A 19342-nucleotide genomic window follows, 5' to 3' on the forward strand; every position below is an offset into this window, starting at 1 on the left:
TCACATATTATGTTCTGGCATGTGATAAACTTAAAGAAACACCGTAAATCTTCCTGAACAGTGATTGATTAAAATGTTAATGTTAAGCATAGTTGATGATAAAGTGTCAGGTCAGTTTTAGTTTAGAGTGATATATTTATTTCTTCTGATGTTTCAACAGGTTTCGTGAGAATGTGCTGCGATGAACATCTTGCGTGTTTATGACCTTACTGTCTCAGACAGGTATTATAATAATCTCGTAGCTCATAAAGATAAATCAGACACAAGCTGTTGGTTCCTAATGAGGAGAGGCTTTAATTCTAGATCTCATATGCATCATTCATGCCTTCTCATTTATTTATATATACAGTCTCCAAAATATATCCATCTCAGAATTCATTTTAATTGCATCACAGAACACAGCAATTACACTGATGACATCACAACAATCACATGACCTCGCCCTCTTTTCATACCGAAAGACTGTTTTCTATGCTTTGCTTTTCTACAGCAGCAAAAAGAGCTTCCAGTCTGATACAAACATCTTACAGACGAGGTGAAAATATGAAAGCCAGGGAAGTGAAGGCCGGCACGGACTCATAGTGATGTGATGTAATGAAGGCCGGATCCTGTGAGATGATGGGTCTCTGTGAATCCCGGCAGCAGACCGGCTCGCTCTTCCTCCAGACCGACACGCTCTTCTTCACGCCCGCTCTCAGCTTCACCGGCTTCGGGTTTGGGACCAAAGACCCAGTCTGAGCAGAGATGGAGACAACCATTCAGTAAAACATGGGCTACAACACGCATTGCTTATTTTATAACCCATATACATTCGTTTTAGAATTGAATATTTATATGTTCACACTTAAGTAATTATTGAAAATGAGCGAATTCGACATTCAGGTCATATCAAGCTAATTGCATGGCTGCTCATTAGCTGTGATTTATTAGTTTGTGTGGAAAACATTCATGCAGCAGCTGTTTACTCATTTAACGGCTCAAAAAACAACAGATGACTCTAAAAACACATAGAAACCAGTAACGTGTAATGATAAACACGCTTCTCACTTTACAGACGATCGTTCACATGTAAAGAGCATGTTTGCTTCTGCATCGGTCAAAGTTTTCAGCTTTTGTAACAGTTTGAATCCATCAAATCTTCCTCAGTGTAAAAAGATGGAGCTCAAAATCATACATAGCTGAGTATAAGGATTTTCCAGAAGAACAGTTTAATGATCAGAACAGAGACAACCATCACAAAACACACAAGAGAACATGTGGACCACGTCAAAATCTGTGATGTGAAAAACTTCAATTAGGACATAAGTAACCATGTTTTATTTTTAAATGACAGTACTGACCATTTACACAAGATGAGCAAATCACAGGCCTGCCATTTAGTCGGAAAGAAGGAGACGTGAAGTATCACAACAGACGCCTGACAGAAACACAGCACAACACTGGGAGCGCACCTGTTAAACACTGGGAGAACACTGGAGAACACCGGGGAACATCAGAGAACACCGGGGAACACCGGCCGCTGACGGTACCTGCCAGGTCATGGAGCAGGTCATCGATCAGGTGACCCACGATGGCATACGTGGCCAGAATGACCAGCAGCAGACCCACAGAGACGTACAGAACATGTGGAGGAACAGAGACAGAGTCTCGCGCCGGGGGCCTGTACTCCAGGAACGGAGACGAGTCTGACCTGTGAGACCGAAGCAAACGCTGAGGAACCCGGCCCCTCGAGAGCCACTCTCCTGACAAGTCCATGTCTCCTGACCCAACTCATCTCACCGTTCACGAGAAAGAAACATATAGGGCAGAGTTCTTAATTTAAAAGCCCACGACATACTGAAGGTAAAGAAGATTTGAACGTTTTCTAATAACAAACCATATCTGCCTGGATTACAGGGGAATGATTGAGCCGCAGAGAATGAGAAGATTAAGTCTGTTTTAATCAAATCCTGAATTACCAGCAGACAGAACATTCCCAAGATTACCAGAGATTCCCATCCAATCCAGAATAAGTCGACCACACGATCACAGAAACCCTTCACTGACAGATTCTACTGTAATGTACCAATGGATCTGAGACCTGGAAGTCTTACCTCGAAACTTCATTTCATGGTGCAAATGATCTAAGACTAAACTCCTCATGCTAACGAGCCGCTCCACTGCTTCTACTCGGACGGATAAACTTCATCTGGATTCTCCGAGTTTAACCTCATGGTCTCGTGCATGAGAAAGGTCCACTCCACGATGGTCATGCCGGTGTTAAAGACGACGATCATGAACATGAGCGGGTGCAGCATGCTGGCTTTGGACAGGAGTCTCTAACACACAGAGATGGACTGAATCTGTGCAGTACGCTCTTCTGCTGTAATCCACTGATCGCATTCCAAAACGCTGTCATATGCATCTCCAAAACTAATCCAACAGTTTATGTAATGAGCATTCTGCAACACATCCCATAATGCACTGTTTCCGAACCCCTCCTGGACCTCCAGCAGATCAGTGTCTGTAATGAGCTGAATCAGGTGTGTGAGGAAAACTGACCAGCAGCTCTTAGGAACAGCAGCGTTAGTGTGATGCCAAGAAATGATAAAAAAAAATACTTAATGTATTTGAGAAAATACTTAAATACACCTGAAACAGTCTGAATATAACGGAGAGATACATGAGTTCTGAATGTCTTCCTCTTGTTATAATGTGGTGCTTAACGGTTAATGACGTGTGAATCAGCACGTGTTTAAGACGACTCTCGAGAAGCCATATTTATTGACTTAATCTGATTATTCATAAACTGTATGGCTCTGATTTCTCAAGTTCAACAGAAACTCTGTCAAATGAAATGACACAATACCAGATAAATAATTTCTTAAAGCAATATTTAATCTAAAGATCTTAATCTATTCGTACAATATTGATAAGCAAAAGAAGACAAATTGTAATGCATTGAAACATTGTTTTTCTCTTACCTGTAAATAAGAAAGCGCTCCATAGCTCCCAAACGATGAGTTTGTTGCAGAATAAAGCTTCTAATGAAGGAAATCTCTCTGTGCGTCTGATCAGAGAAGCTCTACGAAGCAGCGACAGAGTAACGAGATCTACATACTAACGAGTTTACGCCGGAGACACGGCCGCCGCAGCCCTGGCCTCCTCCGTCTCTGCCTCTTTGAAGAAGACTTCGGACATCAAGAGCGTCCAGAAGATGATGGACATGGAGGTGTTGACGATGACCATGCAGATCATGAGCGGATGCAGCATGCTGACCGATGAGGAGCAGTCTCTGAGAGGAGCGAGACGAGCGTCCGTCAGACACAGATAATCCGGCTAATAATGACACGTGTGACCAACACTTCGGTCATCAACACCACACCATCATTATTACACTACCATCTTCAGCTCCTGAACCCCAAGCGACCCCTGACCCTCCCTCAGATTCCCTCAAGACACCATTATAGGAAATATAATCCTCAGCATAATCCTGGGCCAGATTTCACTTATTCCTAATCTGAAGCCTCACAAACACAGATGGCATGTTATGATGAGCGCCGTTATCTTTCACCCAGAAATGATTGTCCTGTCATCGTTTACTCAAACCTGTGTGATGTGAGGAAGATGAAGACATTCTGAAGAAACTGACCCCATTGTGATTTATTGTATCGACAAAAACATGAAACATATTACTGTACAAATATCACAAAGAATATGACCCTGGCTCCAAGGAAGCAGCATCAAGGACCTTAAACAGATTTACCAAATTAAAATAAGGTTCATTAAGTAACAAAAAGGAGGGCAAAGGGGTCTGTGATGAAAACAAGCCCAGCTGCAGAATCAGGACTAACTCCCTTCAGCATCGGCTGCACAGATTAGAACTATTACAAATATCTAAACAATCAAGACTCAAGATGCATTTACTTGACAGCTTACTTGCATTTACATTTTGTTAGTAACATTTTTGGATAGCAGACATTATTTTGAAGCTCCGTAAATCAGATATATCCATCGTGAAACTAACCTACACTCCTCCAGGGGGTGATCACATCAAAAATAACAAAAAAAGTAACAAAAATATTTCCATTTTCTAAAATTATAATCACTGAAAAAAGCGATGGATGCGCTTCAGAGGTCATGTGATAACCTCACAAAGGCGTATAGGTTAGTTTTACGTCGCAGTAGTTGAAAACCAGCTTGAAAACACCAGGATACTCTGTCCTTTTTTTTTTTTACAAAACTCTGTGTTCATCTGAAAGAAGAGAGTCATATACACAGAGGACGGATGGCTTCAGGGTGAGTAGATTATAAGGTCATTTTCATGTTTGGGTGAACTATTCCTTTAAGACATTCAGTGTTGGGTGTAACTTTAATTTACTTCAAATTATTAGTTACTTATAAAATACTTCTGTTACATACTGTAAATAATTTAAATAGTTTTAAAATCAATATTGAACTTAAAATCTAAGTTTACAGTCTAAGGATAAAATTTAATGCAGCGTATTAACCCTCTTAATTTTTTAAGTAACGTACCCAACACTGAAGTTATTTCACCTCTCAAGTAAATACATCTAGAACGTTTAAATATTTATAGCTCAAATGAAGACGCAAACGCTGAGTGAGCAGATCACTTTGTGCAGCATGCTCTGGTCCGGTCTGGTCCGGTCTCAGCATCCCAGCGTGCTCTGCTGGTTCTCCTGCTGCAGGAAGTACTCACAGAAGAGCGCTCGGACTTCCTCTCCGTGGCGGTCATCGGCGGCGGGCGACACCTCGTCAGCGGGCTGCGGGCTCTCCTCGTGCCGGACGGCTTCCTCCCAGCGCTCGTCGAACTCGTCCCCGTGCACCTCGCAGACGTTGTGCAGCACGCAGCAGGCCAGGATCATGGTGGGCACCACATCCATGCGGCAGTCGTTCCTCTTCAGCAGACACTGCCAGCGCGCCCGGAGCCGGAGGAAGGCCTCGTCCACCACCCCTCGAGCGCGCTCCAGACGCCGGTTGAAGGCTCTCTGGGCCTCGGTCAGCGCGCCGGACTCCGGGAAGCTCTTCAGCAGCCAGCTCTTCAGCGGGTAGCCGGCGTCGCCCAGCATCAGGAAGCCCAGCGGGCGGCCCATGAAGCGGCGCTCGGGCTCGTGCCGAAGGAAGCCCTCGCAGCCTCGAGCCCAGAGCGTGGAGTTCTGCAGCAGCTCGGCGTGCTCGGTGCTGCCCGGGAACCCGGCGCACACGTCCCAGAACTGACCCAGCCCGTTGACCGCTCCCTGAGTGACCACCGACAGCCAGCCCCGGCTGTTCCAGTAGCTGTGCGTGTTGCTGGACGGCGCGATGATGGGCACGTGGAGGCTGGCCAGAGCTCCCACGCAGTGAGGGAAGCCCCAGCGAGAGGCGAAGAGCCGGGCAGAGTCCTCCAGCTCCTGCTCGCTCGGGGAGCGCAGGTACAGAGGCCGGAGCAGCAGAACGATGGCGTGACACACGTCTCGCACACACTTACAGACCGTGGAGCGGCCCACGCCGAACAGAGCGCTGATGGTGCGGTACTCCACATTAGAGGCCAGCCGCCACAGAGCCACGGCCACACGCTTCTCCAGCGGCAGCGCCGGACGCAGACGGGTGTCCTGCCGGCTCAGCCGCGGCTTCAGCTTCCCACACAACAGGAAGAACGTCTCTTTGGTCATACGGAACTTCTCCAGCCAATCAGAGGGCTGGAACTCCCTCATCACCACCCGCTCCCACCAATCGGTGCTCTCGATGCTGCTCCAGACCCGCGTGGGTCGAGCCGGAGGAGCTCCGATCGGACGAGACGCCTGAGCCATCATCATCTGAGAGAGACACAGTTCTGTTAGAGAGGGCGGAGAACAATCTGAAGCTGAATAAAAAACCTCTCCACTGATGTCTGGTTTGTTATGATCTGACAATATTTGTCTGAGGTGCAACTATTAGAAAATCTGGAATCTGAGGGAGCAAAAAAATCTAAATATTGAGAAAATGAAGTTCTTAGCAATGAATATTAATAATCAGGAATGAAGTATTAAAATGTATATTATTTTATATTTTTCTTTGTAGGACATTTACAAAATATCTTAATTGAACTTCACTTAATATCCTAATGATTTTTGGCATAAAGAACATTGATAACTTTGATTTATACAAGGTTTTGTTTATTGCTACAAATACACCTGCGCTCAAGACTGCTGCTGTGCTCCAGGCTCACAGGTGAAGCATTAAAAGTTCAGAAATATTTTGCAGGAATAACCAAAATGAATATTAATTTTAAGCTTGTATGTGTCAGAATTTGTTCTTTTTTTTTGGAAGAACCACTCAGTTCAAAATTGGACATTGCAAAAACTAGATTAAAAGCACACTGCGGTGAATTCAAGCAGATCAAATGTGAATCTGGCTGATTGTGAATCCTCAGGATCATCCTCTAGTTCAGTGGTTCTCAGCGTGTTCCTGGAGCTGGGAACCACTGCTCAAGTTGATGCTACAAATTAAAGGTTCTTGCAAGAATACGCTAAAGTATTTTCATAAAATGAACTCAAACTCTATATAAAAAGAGTACAAAAGAAAAACAAGTTTATTTGATATAATAAAATCATTGTTTCTGTATTTGTCAAACTGGTGAGGATGTTTTGTTCAGTAGTGAAGGCGCATCTCACCATGATCATCCTCTTGTGTCTCTGCTGGAAATACTGTCTGTGCGCGACGCGCCGCTGAACCTCGCGTCTGCGCTGCGCGTCTGCGCTGGTGACGTCACGCCGTCGCTTCATCAGCACGTAACTGAGCGTAAACATTAGCGAGCGCAGCGTCTCGTCGTTTGCCATGATTCCGCCTTTGTTTTCAGCCTCGGCTCCTAACGCCGCTGCAGAGGCGCGATATCTTCCACGACGTGCCGCGATCGCTCTGCTTTTTCCGCGCACCTTGTGTTTTTTCATCAATATTAGCGCTGTCTCTGCTAACGCGCTCCTCGCGCTTTTTCTTCTTCTGCTGCTGCTTCTGCGTCTCTGCTCATGACGTCACGCCGCAGCGCCGCCTAACAAGTACCAGGATATTCATAATAATCAGGAATAAAATTAAATAAAATCAACCGCAAAGAACTCGTATTTTTTACAACCTCTTTATATACATGGCTAGCTCCTTTTTAAAGACATTAAACAGTGCTTTGTGTGTGTGTGTGTGTGTGTGTGTGTGTGTGTGTGTGTGTGTGTGTGTGTGTGTGAGTGTGTGTGTGTGTGTGTGTGTGTGTGTGTGTGTGTGTGTGTGTGTGTGTGTGATCAGTGGAATTGACAAATGTTACAATCTGCATTAAATCACTTCTTTACATTTTGGAGAAGGAATACATACCAGATATTTGCATCTTAACCTTACATTTGACATTACTTTTATGATGTAAAGAAATTAATTCTGATCATGAAAATCATCCTGTCTGGACAGAGTTTGTGTTCTTGTGTTCTTGGGTTCTGTTGTCACTCTTGCTCAGGAGTGTTCTTTAGTTCTGTCTTCACTCTTGCTCAGGAGTGTTCTTGGGTTCTGTCTTCACTCTTGCTCAGGAGTGTTCTTGGGTTCTGTCTTCACTCTTGCTCAGGAGTTCTTTAGTTCTGTCTTCACTCTTGCTCAGGAGTGTTCTTTAGTTCTGTCTTCACTCTTGCTCAGGAGTGTTCTTTAGTTCTGTCTTCACTCTTGCTGGTGTTCTTGGGTTCTGTCTTCACTCTTGCTGGTGTTCTTGGGTTCTGTTGTCACTCTTGCTCAGGAGTGTTCTTTAGTTCTGTCTTCACTCTTGCTCAGGAGTGTTCTTGGTTCTGTCTTCACTCTTGCTCAGGAGTGTTCTTTAGTTCTGTCTTCACTCTTGCTCAGGAGTGTTCTTTAGTTCTGTCTTCACTCTTGCTGGTGTTCTTGGGTTCTGTCTTCACTCTTGCTCAGGAGTGTTCTTGGGTTCTGTCGTCACTCTTGCTCAGGAGTGTTCTTTAGTTCTGTCTTCACTCTTGCTCAGAAGTGTTCTTTAGTTCTGTCTTCACTCTTGCTCAGGAGTGTTCTTGGGTTCTGTCGTCACTCTTGCTCAGGAGTGTTCTTGGGTTCTGTCTTCACTCTTGCTCAGGAGTGTTCTTGGGTTCTGTCTTCTTCTTGCTCAGGAGTGTTCTTTGTTCTGTCTTCACTCTTGCTCAGGAGTGTTCTTGGGTTCTGTCTTCTCTTGTCTTCTGTCTTCTTGCTCAGGAGTGTTCTTGGGTTCTGTCTTCACTCTTGCTCAGGAGTGTTCTTGGATTCTGTCTTCACTCTTGCTCAGGTGTTCTTGGGTTCTGTCTTCACTCTTGCTCAGGAGTGTTCTTGGGTTCTGTCTTCACTCTTGCTCAGGAGTGTTCTTGGGTTTCTGTCTTCACTCTTGCTCAGGAGTGTTCTTGGTTCTGTCTTCACTCTTGCTCAGGAGTGTTCTTGGGTTCTGTCTTCACTCTTGCTCAGGAGTGTTCTTTACTGTCTTCACTCTTGCTCAGGAGTGTTCTTTAGTTCTGTCTTCACTCTTGCTCAGGAGTGTTCTTGGGTTCTGTCTTCACTCTTGCTCAGGAGTGTTCTTGGGTTCTGTCTTCACTCTTGCTCAGGAGTGTTCTTTAGTTCTGTCTTCACTCTTGCTCAGGAGTGTTCTTTAGTTCTGTCTTCACTCTTGCTCAGGAGTGTTCTTGGGTTCTGAGTGTCTTCACTCTTGCTCAGGAGTGTTCTTGGTTCTGTCTTCACTCTTGCTGGTGTTCTTGGGTTCTGTCTTCACTCTTGCTCAGGAGTGTTCTTGGGTTCTGTCTTCACTCTTGCTCAGGAGTGTTCTTGGGTTCTGTCTTCACTCTTGCTCAGGAGTGTTCTTGGGTTCTGTCTTCACTCTTGCTCAGGAGTGTTCTTGGGTTCTGTCTTCACTCTTGCTCAGGAGTGTTCTTGGGTTCTGTCTTCACTCTTGCTCAGGAGTGTTCTTTAGTTCTGTCTTCACTCTTGCTCAGGAGTGTTCTTGGGTTCTGTCACTCTTGCTCAGGAGTGTTCTTGGAGTGTCTTCTCTTGCTCAGGAGTGTTCTGTTCTTCACTCTTGCTCAGGTGTTCTTTAGTTCTGTCTTCACTCTTGCTCAGGAGTGTTCTTGGGTTCTGTCTCACTCTTGCTCAGGAGTGTTCTTGGGTTCTGTCTTCACTCTTGCTCAGGAGTGTTCTTGGGTTCTGTCTTCACTCTTGCTCAGAAGTGTTCTTTAGTTCTGTCTTCACTCTTGCTCAGGAGTGTTCTTGGGTTCTGTCTCTTGCTCAGGAGTGTTCTTGGTTCTGTCTTCACTCTTGCTCAGGAGTGTGAGTGTTCTTGCTCAGGAGTGTTCTTTAGTTCTGTCTTCACTCTTGCTCAGGAGTGTTCTTGGGTTCTGTCTTCACTCTTGCTGGTGTTCTTGGGTTCTGTCTTCACTCTTGCTCAGGAGTGTTCTTGGGTTCTGTCTTCACTCTTGCTCAGGAGTGTTCTTGGGTTCTGTCTTCACTCTTGCTCAGGAGTGTTCTTTGGTTCTGTCTTCACTCTTGCTCAGGAGTGTTCTTTAGTTCTGTCTTCACTCTTGCTTTAGTTCTGTCGTCACTCTTGCTGGTGTTCTTGGGTTCTGTCTTCACTCTTGCTGGTGTTCTTGGGTTCTGTCTTCACTCTTGCTGGTGTTCTTGGGTTCTGTCTTCACTCTTGCTCAGGAGTGTTCTTGGGTTCTGTCGTCACTCTTGCTCAGGAGTGTTCTTTAGTTCTGTCTTCACTCTTGCTCAGAAGTGTTCTTTAGTTCTGTCTTCACTCTTGCTCAGGAGTGTTCTTGGGTTCTGTCGTCACTCTTGCTCAGGAGTGTTCTTGGTTCTGTCTTCACTCTTGCTGGTGTTCTTGGGTTCTGTCTTCACTCTTGCTCAGGAGTGTTCTTTAGTTCTGTCTTCACTCTTGCTCAGGAGTGTTCTTTAGTTCTGTCTTCACTCTTGCTCAGAAGTGTTCTTGGTTCTGTCTTCACTCTTGCTCAGGAGTGTTCTTGGGTTCTGTCGTCACTCTTGCTCAGGAGTGTTCTTGGGTTCTGTCGTCACTCTTGCTGGTGTTCTTGGGTTCTGTCTTCACTCTTGCTCAGGAGTGTTCTTGGGTTCTGTCTTCACTCTTGCTCAGGAGTGTTCTTTAGTTCTGTCTTCACTCTTGCTCAGGAGTGTTCTTGGGTTCTGTCTTCACTCTTGCTGTGTTCTTGGATTCTGTCTTCACTCTTGCTCAGGAGTGTTCTTGGGTTCTGTCTTCACTCTTGCTCAGGAGTGTTCTTGGGTTCTGTCTTCACTTGGGTTCTTGCTCAGGAGTGTTCTTGGGTTCTGTCTTCACTCTTGCTCAGGAGTGTTCTTGGTTCTGTCTTCACTCTTGCTCAGGAGTGTTCTTGGGTTCTGTCTTCACTCTTGCTCAGGAGTGTTCTTTAGTTCTGTCTTCACTCTTGCTGGAGTGTTCTTGGGTTCTGTCTTCACTCTTGCTCAGGAGTGTTCTTTAGTTCTGTCTTCACTCTTGCTCAGGAGTGTTCTTTGGTTCTGTCTTCACTCTTGCTCAGGAGTGTTCTTGGGTTCTGTCTTCACTCTTGCTCAGGAGTGTTCTTGGGTTCTGTCTTCACTCTTGCTCAGGAGTGTTCTTGGGTTCTGTCTTCACTCTTGCTCAGGAGTGTTCTTGGGTTCTGTCTTCACTCTTGCTCAGGAGTGTTCTTGGGTTCTGTCTTCACTCTTGCTCAGGAGTGTTCTTGGGTTCTGTCTTCACTCTTGCTCAGGAGTGTTCTTTAGTTCTGTCTTCACTCTTGCTCAGGAGTGTTCTTTAGTTCTGTCTTCACTCTTGCTCAGGAGTGTTCTTTAGTTCTGTCTTCACTCTTGCTCAGGAGTGTTCTTTGGTTCTGTCTTCACTCTTGCTCAGGAGTGTTCTTGGGTTCTGTCTTCACTCTTGCTCAGGAGTGTTCTTGGGTTCTGTCTTCACTCTTGCTCAGGAGTGTTCTTTAGTTCTGTCTTCACTCTTGCTCAGGAGTGTTCTTTAGTTCTGTCTTCTTGCTCAGGAGTGTTCTTGGGTTCTGTCTTCACTCTTGCTCAGGAGTGTTCTTGGGTTCTGTCTTCACTCTTGCTCAGGAGTGTTCTTGCTGGTGTTCTGGGTTCTGTCTTCACTCTTGCTCAGGAGTGTTCTTTAGTTCTGTCTTCACTCTTGCTCAGGAGTGTTCTTTAGTTCTGTCTTCACTCTTGCTCTTGCTTGGGTTCTGTCGTTCTTGCTCAGGGTGTTCTTGTTCTGTCTTCACTCTTGCTCAGGAGTGTTCTTGGGTTCTGTCTTCACTCTTGCTCAGGAGTGTTCTTGGGTTCTGTCTTCACTCTTGCTCAGGAGTGTTCTTGGTTCTGTCTTCACTCTTGCTCAGGAGTGTTCTTGGTTCTGTCTTCACTCTTGCTCAGGAGTGTTCTTTAGTTCTGTCTTCACTCTTGCTCAGGAGTGTTCTTTAGTTCTGTCTTCACTCTTGCTCAGGAGTGTTCTTGGGTTCTGTCTTCACTCTTGCTCAGGAGTGTTCTTGGTTCTGTCTTCACTCTTGCTCAGGAGTGTTCTTTGGTTCTGTCTTCACTCTTGCTCAGGAGTGTTCTTGGGTTCTGTCTTCACTCTTGCTCAGGAGTGTTCTTGGGTTCTGTCTTCACTCTTGCTCAGGAGTGTTCTTGGGTTCTGTCTTCACTCTTGCTCAGGAGTGTTCTTTAGTTCTGTCTTCACTGTTCTTGTTCTGTCTTCACTCTTGCTCAGGAGTGTTCTTGGGTTCTGTCTTCACTCTTGCTCAGGAGTGTTCTTTAGTTCTGTCTTCACTCTTGCTCAGGAGTGTTCTTTAGGTTCTGTCTTCACTCTTGCTCAGGAGTGTTCTTGGGTTCTGTCTTCACTCTTGCTCAGGAGTGTTCTTGGTTCTGTCTTCACTCTTGCTCAGGAGTGTTCTTGGGTTCTGTCTTCACTCTTGCTGGAGTGTTCTTGGGTTCTGTCTTCACTCTTGCTCAGGAGTGTTCTTGGGTTCTGTCTTCACTCTTGCTCAGGAGTGTTCTTTAGTTCTGTCTTCACTCTTGCTCAGGAGTGTTCTTTAGTTCTGTCTTCACTCTTGCTCAGGAGTGTTCTTTAGTTCTGTCTTCACTCTTGCTGGTGTTCTTGGGTTCTGTCTTCACTCTTGCTCAGGTGTGTTCTTGGGTTCTGTCTTCACTCTTGCTCAGGAGTGTTCTTGGGTTCTGTCTTCACTCTTGCTCAGGAGTGTTCTTGGGTTCTGTCTTCACTCTTGCTCAGGAGTGTTCTTTAGTTCTGTCTTCACTCTTGCTCAGGAGGTTCTGTTCTTGTTTCTGTTCTGTCTTCACTCTTGCTCAGGAGTGTTCTGTCTTCACTCTTGCTGGTTCTCTTGTCTGTCTTCACTCTTGCTCAGGAGTGTTCTTGGGTTCTGTCTTCACTCTTGCTCAGGAGTGTTCTTTAGTTCTGTCTTCACTCTTGCTCAGGAGTGTTCTTTAGTTCTGTCTTCACTCTTGCTCAGGAGTGTTCTTGGGTTCTGTCTTCACTCTTGCTCAGGAGTGTTCTTGGGTTCTGTCTTGCTCTTGGCTGGTGTTCTTGGGTTCTGTCTTCACTCTTGCTCAGGAGTGTTCTTTGGTTCTGTCTTCACTCTTGCTCAGGAGTGTTCTTTAGTTCTGTCTTCACTCTTGCTCAGGAGTGTTCTTGGGTTCTGTCTTCACTCTTGCTCAGGAGTGTTCTTGGGTTCTGTCTTCTTGGGTTCTGTCTTGCTCAGGAGTGTTCTTGGGTTCTGTCTTCACTCTTGCTCAGGAGTGTTCTTGGGTTCTGTCTTCACTCTTGCTCAGGAGTGTTCTTTGGTTCTGTCTTCTTCTTGCTCAGGAGTGTTCTTTAGTTCTGTCTTCACTCTTGCTCAGGAGTGTTCTTTAGGTTCTGTCTTCACTCTTGCTCAGGAGTGTTCTTTAGTTCTGTCTTCACTCTTGCTCAGGAGTGTTCTTGGGTTCTGTCTTCACTCTTGCTTGTTCTTGGGTTCTGTCTTCACTCTTGCTCAGGAGTGTTCTTGGGTTCTGTCTTCACTCTTGCTCAGGAGTGTTCTTTAGTTCTGTCTTCACTCTTGCTCAGCTCAGGAGTGTTCTTGGGTTCTGTCTTCACTCTTGCTCAGGAGTGTTCTTGGGTTCTGTCTTCACTCTTGCTCAGGAGTGTTCTTGGGTTCTGTCTTCACTCTTGCTCAGGAGTGTTCTTGGGTTCTGTCTTCACTCTTGCTCAGGTGTTCTTGGTTCTCTCTCACTCTTGCTCAGGAGTGTTCTTGGGTTCTGTCTTCACTCTTGCTCTTGGGTTCTGTCTTCACTCTTGCTCAGGAGTGTTCTTGGGTTCTGTCTTCACTCTTGCTCAGGAGTGTTCTTTAGTTCTGTCTTCACTCTTGCTCAGGAGTGTTCTTTGGTGTTCTTTAGTTCTGTCTTCACTCTTGCTCAGGAGTGTTCTTGGAGTGTTCTTGCTCAGGTGTTCTGTCTCTCACTCTTGCTCAGGAGTGTTCTTGGGTTCTGTCTTCACTCTTGCTCAGGAGTGTTCTTGGGTTCTGTCTTCACTCTTGCTCAGGAGTGTTTTAGTTCTTCTTCACTCTTGTTCTGTCTTCTTCACTCTTGCTCAGGAGTGTTCTTTAGTTCTGTCTTCACTCTTGCTCTTGGGTGTCTTCTTTGCTCAGTTCTTGTTCTGTCTTCTCTTGCTCAGGAGTGTTCTTGGGTTCTGTCTTCACTCTTGCTCAGAAGTGTTCTTTAGTTCTGTCTTCACTCTTGCTCAGGAGTGTTCTTGGTTCTGTCTTCACTCTTGCTCAGGAGTGTTCTTGGGTTCTGTCTTCACTCTTGCTGGTGTTCTTGGGTTCTGTCTTCACTCTTGCTCAGGAGTGTTCTTGGGTTCTGTCTTCACTCTTGCTCAGGAGTGTTCTTTAGTTCTGTCTTCACTCTTGCTCAGGAGTGTTCTTGGGTTCTGTCGTCACTGTGTCTTCACTCTTGCTCAGGAGTGTTCTTGGGTTCTGTCTTCACTCTTGCTCAGGAGTGTTCTTGGGTTCTGTCGTCACTCTTGCTCAGGAGTGTTCTTGGGTTCTGTCTTCACTCTTGCTCAGGAGTGTTCTTGGGTTCTGTCTTCACTCTTGCTCAGGAGTGTTCTTTAGTTCTGTCTTCACTCTTGCTCAGGAGTGTTCTTTAGTTCTGTCTTCACTCTTGCTCTGGTGTTCTGTTCTTCTGTCTTCACTCTTGCTCAGGAGTGTTCTTGGGTTCTGTCGTCACTCTTGCTCAGGAGTGTTCTTTAGTTCTGTCTTCACTCTTGCTCAGGAGTGTTCTTGGGTTCTGTCGTCACTCTTGCTCAGGTGTTCTTGGGTTCTGTTCTTGGGTTCTGTCGTCACTCTTGCTCAGGAGTGTTCTTGGGTTCTGTCTTCACTCTTGCTCAGGAGTGTTCTTGGGTTCTGTCTTCACTCTTGCTGGTGTTCTGTTCTGTCTTCACTCTTGTTCAGGAGTGTTCTTGGGTTCTGTCTTCACTCTTGCTCAGGAGTGTTCTTTAGTTCTGTCTTCACTCTTGCTCAGGAGTGTTCTTTAGTTCTGTCTTCACTCTTGCTCAGGAGTGTTCTCTTAGTTCTGTCTTCACTCTTGCTGGTCTTCTTGGGTTCTGTCTTCTCTTGCTGGTGTTCTTGGGTTCTGTCGTCACTCTTGCTCAGGAGTGTTCTTGGGTTCTGTCTTCACTCTTGCTCAGGAGTGTTCTTGGGTTCTGTCTTCACTCTTGCTCAGGAGTGTTCTTTAGTTCTGTCTTCACTCTTGCTCAGGAGTGTTCTTTAGTTCTGTCTTCACTCTTGTTCTTGGGTTCTGTTTCACTTTGCTCAGGTGTTCTGTCTGTCTTCACTCTTGCTGGTGTTCTTGGGTTCTGTCTTCACTCTTGCTCAGGAGTGTTCTTGGGTTCTGTCTTCACTCTTGCTCAGGAGTGTTCTTTAGTTCTGTCTTCACTCTTGCTCAGAAGTGTTCTTTAGTTCTGTCTTCACTCTTGCTCAGGAGTGTTCTTGGGTTCTGTCTTCACTCTTGCTCAGGAGTGTTCTTGGGTTCTGTCTTCACTCTTGCTGGTGTTCTTGGGTTCTGTCTTCACTCTTGCTCAGGAGTGTTCTTTAGTTTCTGTCTTCACTCTTGCTCAGGAGTGTTCTTTGGTTCTGTCGTCACTCTTGCTCAGGAGTGTTCTTGGGTTCTGTCTTCACTCTTGCTGGTGTTCTTGGGTTCTGTCTTCACTCTTGCTCAGGAGTGTTCTTGGGTTCTGTCTTCACTCTTGCTCAGGAGTGTTCTTGGGTTCTGTCTTCACTCTTGCTCAGGAGTGTTCTTGGTTCTGTCTTCACTCTTGCTCAGGAGTGTTCTTGGGTTCTGTCTTCACTCTTGCTCAGGAGTGTTCTTTAGTTCTGTCTTCACTCTTGCTCAGGAGTGTTCTTTAGTTCTGTTTTCACTCTTGCTGTGTTCTTGGGTTCTGTCGTCACTCTTGCTCAGGAGTGTTCTTGGGTTCTGTCTTCTTCACTCTTGCTCAGGAGTGTTCTTGGGTTCTGTCTTCACTCTTGCTCAGGAGTGTTCTTTAGTTCTGTCTTCACTCTTGCTCAGGAGTGTTCTTTAGTTCTGTTTTCACTCTTGCTGGTGTTCTTGGGTTCTGTCTTCACTCTTGCTCAGGAGTGTTCTTGGGTTCTGTCGTCACTCTTGCTCAGGAGTGTTCTTTAGTTCTGTCTTCACTCTTGCTCAGGAGTGTTCTTGGGTTCTGTCTTCACTCTTGCTCAGGAGTGTTCTTGGGTTCTGTCTTCACTCTTGCTCAGGAGTGTTCTTGGGTTCTGTCGTCACTCTTGCTCAGGAGTGTTCTTGGGTTCTGTCTTCACTCTTGCTGGTGTTCTTGGGTTCTGTCTGTCTTCACTCTTGTTCAGGAGTGTTCTTGGGTTCTGTCTTCACTCTTGCTCAGGAGTGTTCTTTAGTTCTGTCTTCACTCTTGCTCAGGAGTGTTCTTTAGTTCTGTCTTCACTCTTGCTCAGGAGTGTTCTTTAGTTCTGTCTTCACTTGCTGCTGGTGTTCTTGGGTTCTGTCTTCACTCTTGCTGGTGTTCTTGGGTTCTGTCGTCACTCTTGCTCAGGAGTGTTCTTGGGTTCTGTCTTCACTCTTGCTCAGGAGTGTTCTTGGGTTCTGTCGTCACTCTTGCTCAGGAGTGTTCTTTGGTTCTGTCTTCACTCTTGCTCAGGAGTGTTCTTTAGTTCTGTCTTTCACTTTGCTGGTGTTCTTGGGTTCTGTCTTCACTCTTGCTCAGGAGTGTTCTTTAGTTCTGTCTTCACTCTTGCTGGTGTTCTTGGGTTCTGTCTTCACTCTTGCTCAGGAGTGTTCTTGGGTTCTGTCTTCACTCTTGCTCAGGAGTGTTCTTTAGTTCTGTCTTCACTCTTGCTCAGAAGTGTTCTTTAGTTCTGTCTTCACTCTTGCTCAGGAGTGTTCTTGGGTTCTGTCGTCACTCTTGCTCAGGAGTGTTCTTGGGTTCTGTCTTCACTCTTGCTGGTGTTCTTGGGTTCTGTCTTCACTCTTGCTCAGGAGTGTTCTTTAGTTCTGTCTTCACTCTTGCTCAAGAGTGTTCTTTAGTTCTGTCTTCACTCTTGCTCAGGAGTGTTCTTGGGTTCTGTCGTCACTCTTGCTGGTGTTCTTGGATTCTGTCTTCACTCTTGCTCAGGAGTGTTCTTGGGTTCTGTCTTCACTCTTGCTCAGGAGTGTTCTTGGGTTCTGTCGTCACTCTTCTCAGGAGTGTTCTTGGGTTCTGTCTTCACTCTTGCTCAGGAGTGTTCTTGGGTTCTGTCTTCACTCTTGCTCAGGAGTGTTCTTTAGTTCTCTCTTCACTTCACTCTTGCTCAGGAGTGTTCTTTAGTTCTGTTTTCACTCTTGCTGGTGTTCTTGGGTTCTGTCTTCACTCTTGCTCAGGAGTGTTCTTGGGTTCTGTCGTCACTCTTGCTCAGGAGTGTTCTTTAGTTCTGTCTTCACTCTTGCTCAGAAGTGTTCTTGGGTTCTGTCGTCACTCTTGCTCAGGAGTGTTCTTGGGTTCTGTCTTCACTCTTGCTCAGGAGTGTTCTTGGGTTCTGTCGTCACTCTTGCTCAGGAGTGTTCTTGGGTTCTGTCTTCACTCTTGCTGGTGTTCTTGGGTTCTGTCTTCACTCTTGTTCAGGAGTGTTCTTTAGTTCTGTCTTCACTCTTGCTCAGGAGTGTTCTTGGGTTCTGTCTTCACTCTTGCTCAGGAGTGTTCTTGGGTTCTGTCGTCACTCTTGCTGGTGTTCTTGGGTTCTGTCTTCACTCTTGCTCAGGAGTGTTCTTTAGTTCTGTCTTCACTCTTGCTCAGGAGTGTTCTTGGATTCTGTCTTCACTCTTGCTCAGGAGTGTTCTTGGGTTCTGTCGTCACTCTTGCTCAGGAGTGTTCTTGGGTTCTGTCTTCACTCTTGCTCAGGAGTGTTCTTGGGTTCTGTTATCACTCTTGCTGGTGATCTTTGGTTCTGTCTTCACTCTTGCTCGTGTTCTTAGGTTCTGTTGTCACTCTTGCTCAGGAGTGTTCTTGGGTTCTGTCTTCACTCTCTCTCTTTGTCTCTCTCTCTCTTACTCTCTCTGGACTTGGATGAGACCAGATGCTAGAACCATAGAATTTACAAATGGTGGCACCCATTTTTACATGAAGAAAAAGGTGAATAAATACAAACTTACAGTATATATTTAGAATGTATTTACATGTATTTAAATAATTGATTTTATATTTAAAAATTGTGTTTATATAATTTTATTATATAAATATATTTAGAATGTACACAGTACACACATTATTCATCACTTAATGTAACATTTTGTCAAGTGTTTATTAAACATCTGATTCATATTCAGCTCCAGAACATCACTGAAAACTAATGTTATGAAAGAAGATGCCGGTGGCTGACGTCAGCAGCCGGGGTCACAAGGTCACGACCCCTGACCTCTATCGGGCTCCTTCGGGGTCTCAGGAAGAGTGTGGGATGGAGATGAAGGATTAGAGCAAACAATAGCAGTGTTTGAGCGTCTGACTGAGCTCCGGCGTGAGGTGAGATGAGTCTCTGCAGGCAGCAGGTGTTTATTAACCAGAGCGTCTGATCCTGAGCCGTAATCCAGCTCCGGATCCCGTCAATCTCCTTCATCTGCGTTTGTGCTCAGGTGAAGAGCACCATCTCAAGAGCTTCATGACGCCGTTCGCTGCGTGTTCCTCGGCTTCATTCCCACTGTACTGTGAAAAAGGATTTCTGTGTATCTAAACATTCTTGAATCAAGACGTATTTACTTGACAGCTTTTCTTTCTTTTTTTTTTTTTTTAGATCAAAATCGATTCAAAAAGTAAATGTTGCTCTGCTTTTCTTACATAGATTTCTCTCTTTCCAGCCCAAATATCGAAATGTAAAATAACAAGTAAAAATTCTGTGCATTTTGCTTCAAAACATGTAAAATAATCTGGAAGTAGTGTAAGCACTGTAAAAAAATCCTTCTTGATTTAAGAATATTTACGTATCTGGGCAGATTTATTGTTTTTGGAAACAGTACTCGTCAAGTTAAACGCATCTTGATCGAGGTAAAAATGAACAGGTTTGAGAGTGTCTAATGTTCTTCTGATGAGAACTGATGTGAAGGTTTGTGTTTTTCTCTCTGATCTTCAGACTTGTTGTTGTCCAGCAGAGGGCGCTATCCTGACTCTAATCACGATGGACAACATCATCTACTTGTCTCAAACATCAAGCATTAAAAAATGGAGAAAAAAATATTTAACGATACAGGTCTGGAATATATGATAGGATGATTCACTTGCTAATAAAGCTTTTTTAGGTTCAAGTAGTTCTGACACGGTTACATTCATATTCACTGCTCAGTCAAATATTACTCACGAATAATTAATAGCCCTTTCAATTAATCTATAAGTGTCTATTGATACTCAATGCTTCTGTCATATAAGATGTTCTTAATGTGAAGTTGTTGCTTATAGTTAAAATAGAACAAATATAGATATATTTTAAAAATCATTTTGTTGCTGATCTTTGTCTATTTGCCAGCTGATTTTCTTTGCTTCTAACCTCAGTTATCTTCTGCTGCTGTTTCCACTGGTTTTTATCTTTATTTATTCCAGCAGGAAAATCAGGAGAAATTAAATCAAAGAACGGATCATTTTTTTACAAAACAGAATCAAAACCTCAGAGAGAATTCAGTTTAAGAGTGTGGGTTAAAATTAAACTGGCCAAAACACACAGGAAGTTGATTGGAAAGACAGGAAGAGGAATTGACTATTTTGTGACAAATCAACCAATAATGAAATACAATTAATTAATTAACTTCTGTAGGCTACGTGTCATTTGAATCATTG

At 44.8% G+C, this 19342-nt stretch overlaps 2 protein-coding genes across 5 annotated transcripts in view; one reads left to right on the plus strand and one right to left on the minus strand.

The window, feature by feature from the left end:
* Positions 1-19342, plus strand: part of clstn2a (calsyntenin 2a) — a 1097509-nt gene that overhangs the window by 372200 nt on the left and 705967 nt on the right. The window lies entirely within an intron of this gene.
* LOC122362019 (protein ANTAGONIST OF LIKE HETEROCHROMATIN PROTEIN 1) lies at positions 280-7037 on the minus strand. Of its 4 annotated transcripts, none has more exons than XR_006253055.1 (4): positions 6633-7016; positions 4700-5795; positions 1452-3274; positions 602-734 (listed from the first exon to the last, which is right to left on the minus strand). XR_006253055.1 is itself a non-coding variant. In XM_043263280.1 (3 exons), exons 2-3 carry the CDS (start codon positions 5793-5795, stop codon positions 577-579), a joined length of 1254 nt encoding a protein of 417 aa, XP_043119215.1. In that variant the 5' UTR covers positions 5796-5812; positions 6633-7037; the 3' UTR covers positions 280-576. The 4 variants fall into 4 exon arrangements, 2 of the variants coding, with proteins under 2 accessions (XP_043119215.1, XP_043119201.1); XR_006253056.1 differs by having other exon boundaries at positions 628-734; positions 2964-3274; XM_043263280.1 differs by lacking the exon at positions 1452-3274 and having other exon boundaries at positions 280-734; positions 4700-5812; positions 6633-7037.

This window comes from Puntigrus tetrazona, chromosome 2, assembly GCF_018831695.1.
Source record: "Puntigrus tetrazona isolate hp1 chromosome 2, ASM1883169v1, whole genome shotgun sequence".
Lineage (NCBI taxonomy): Eukaryota > Metazoa > Chordata > Actinopteri > Cypriniformes > Cyprinidae > Puntigrus > Puntigrus tetrazona.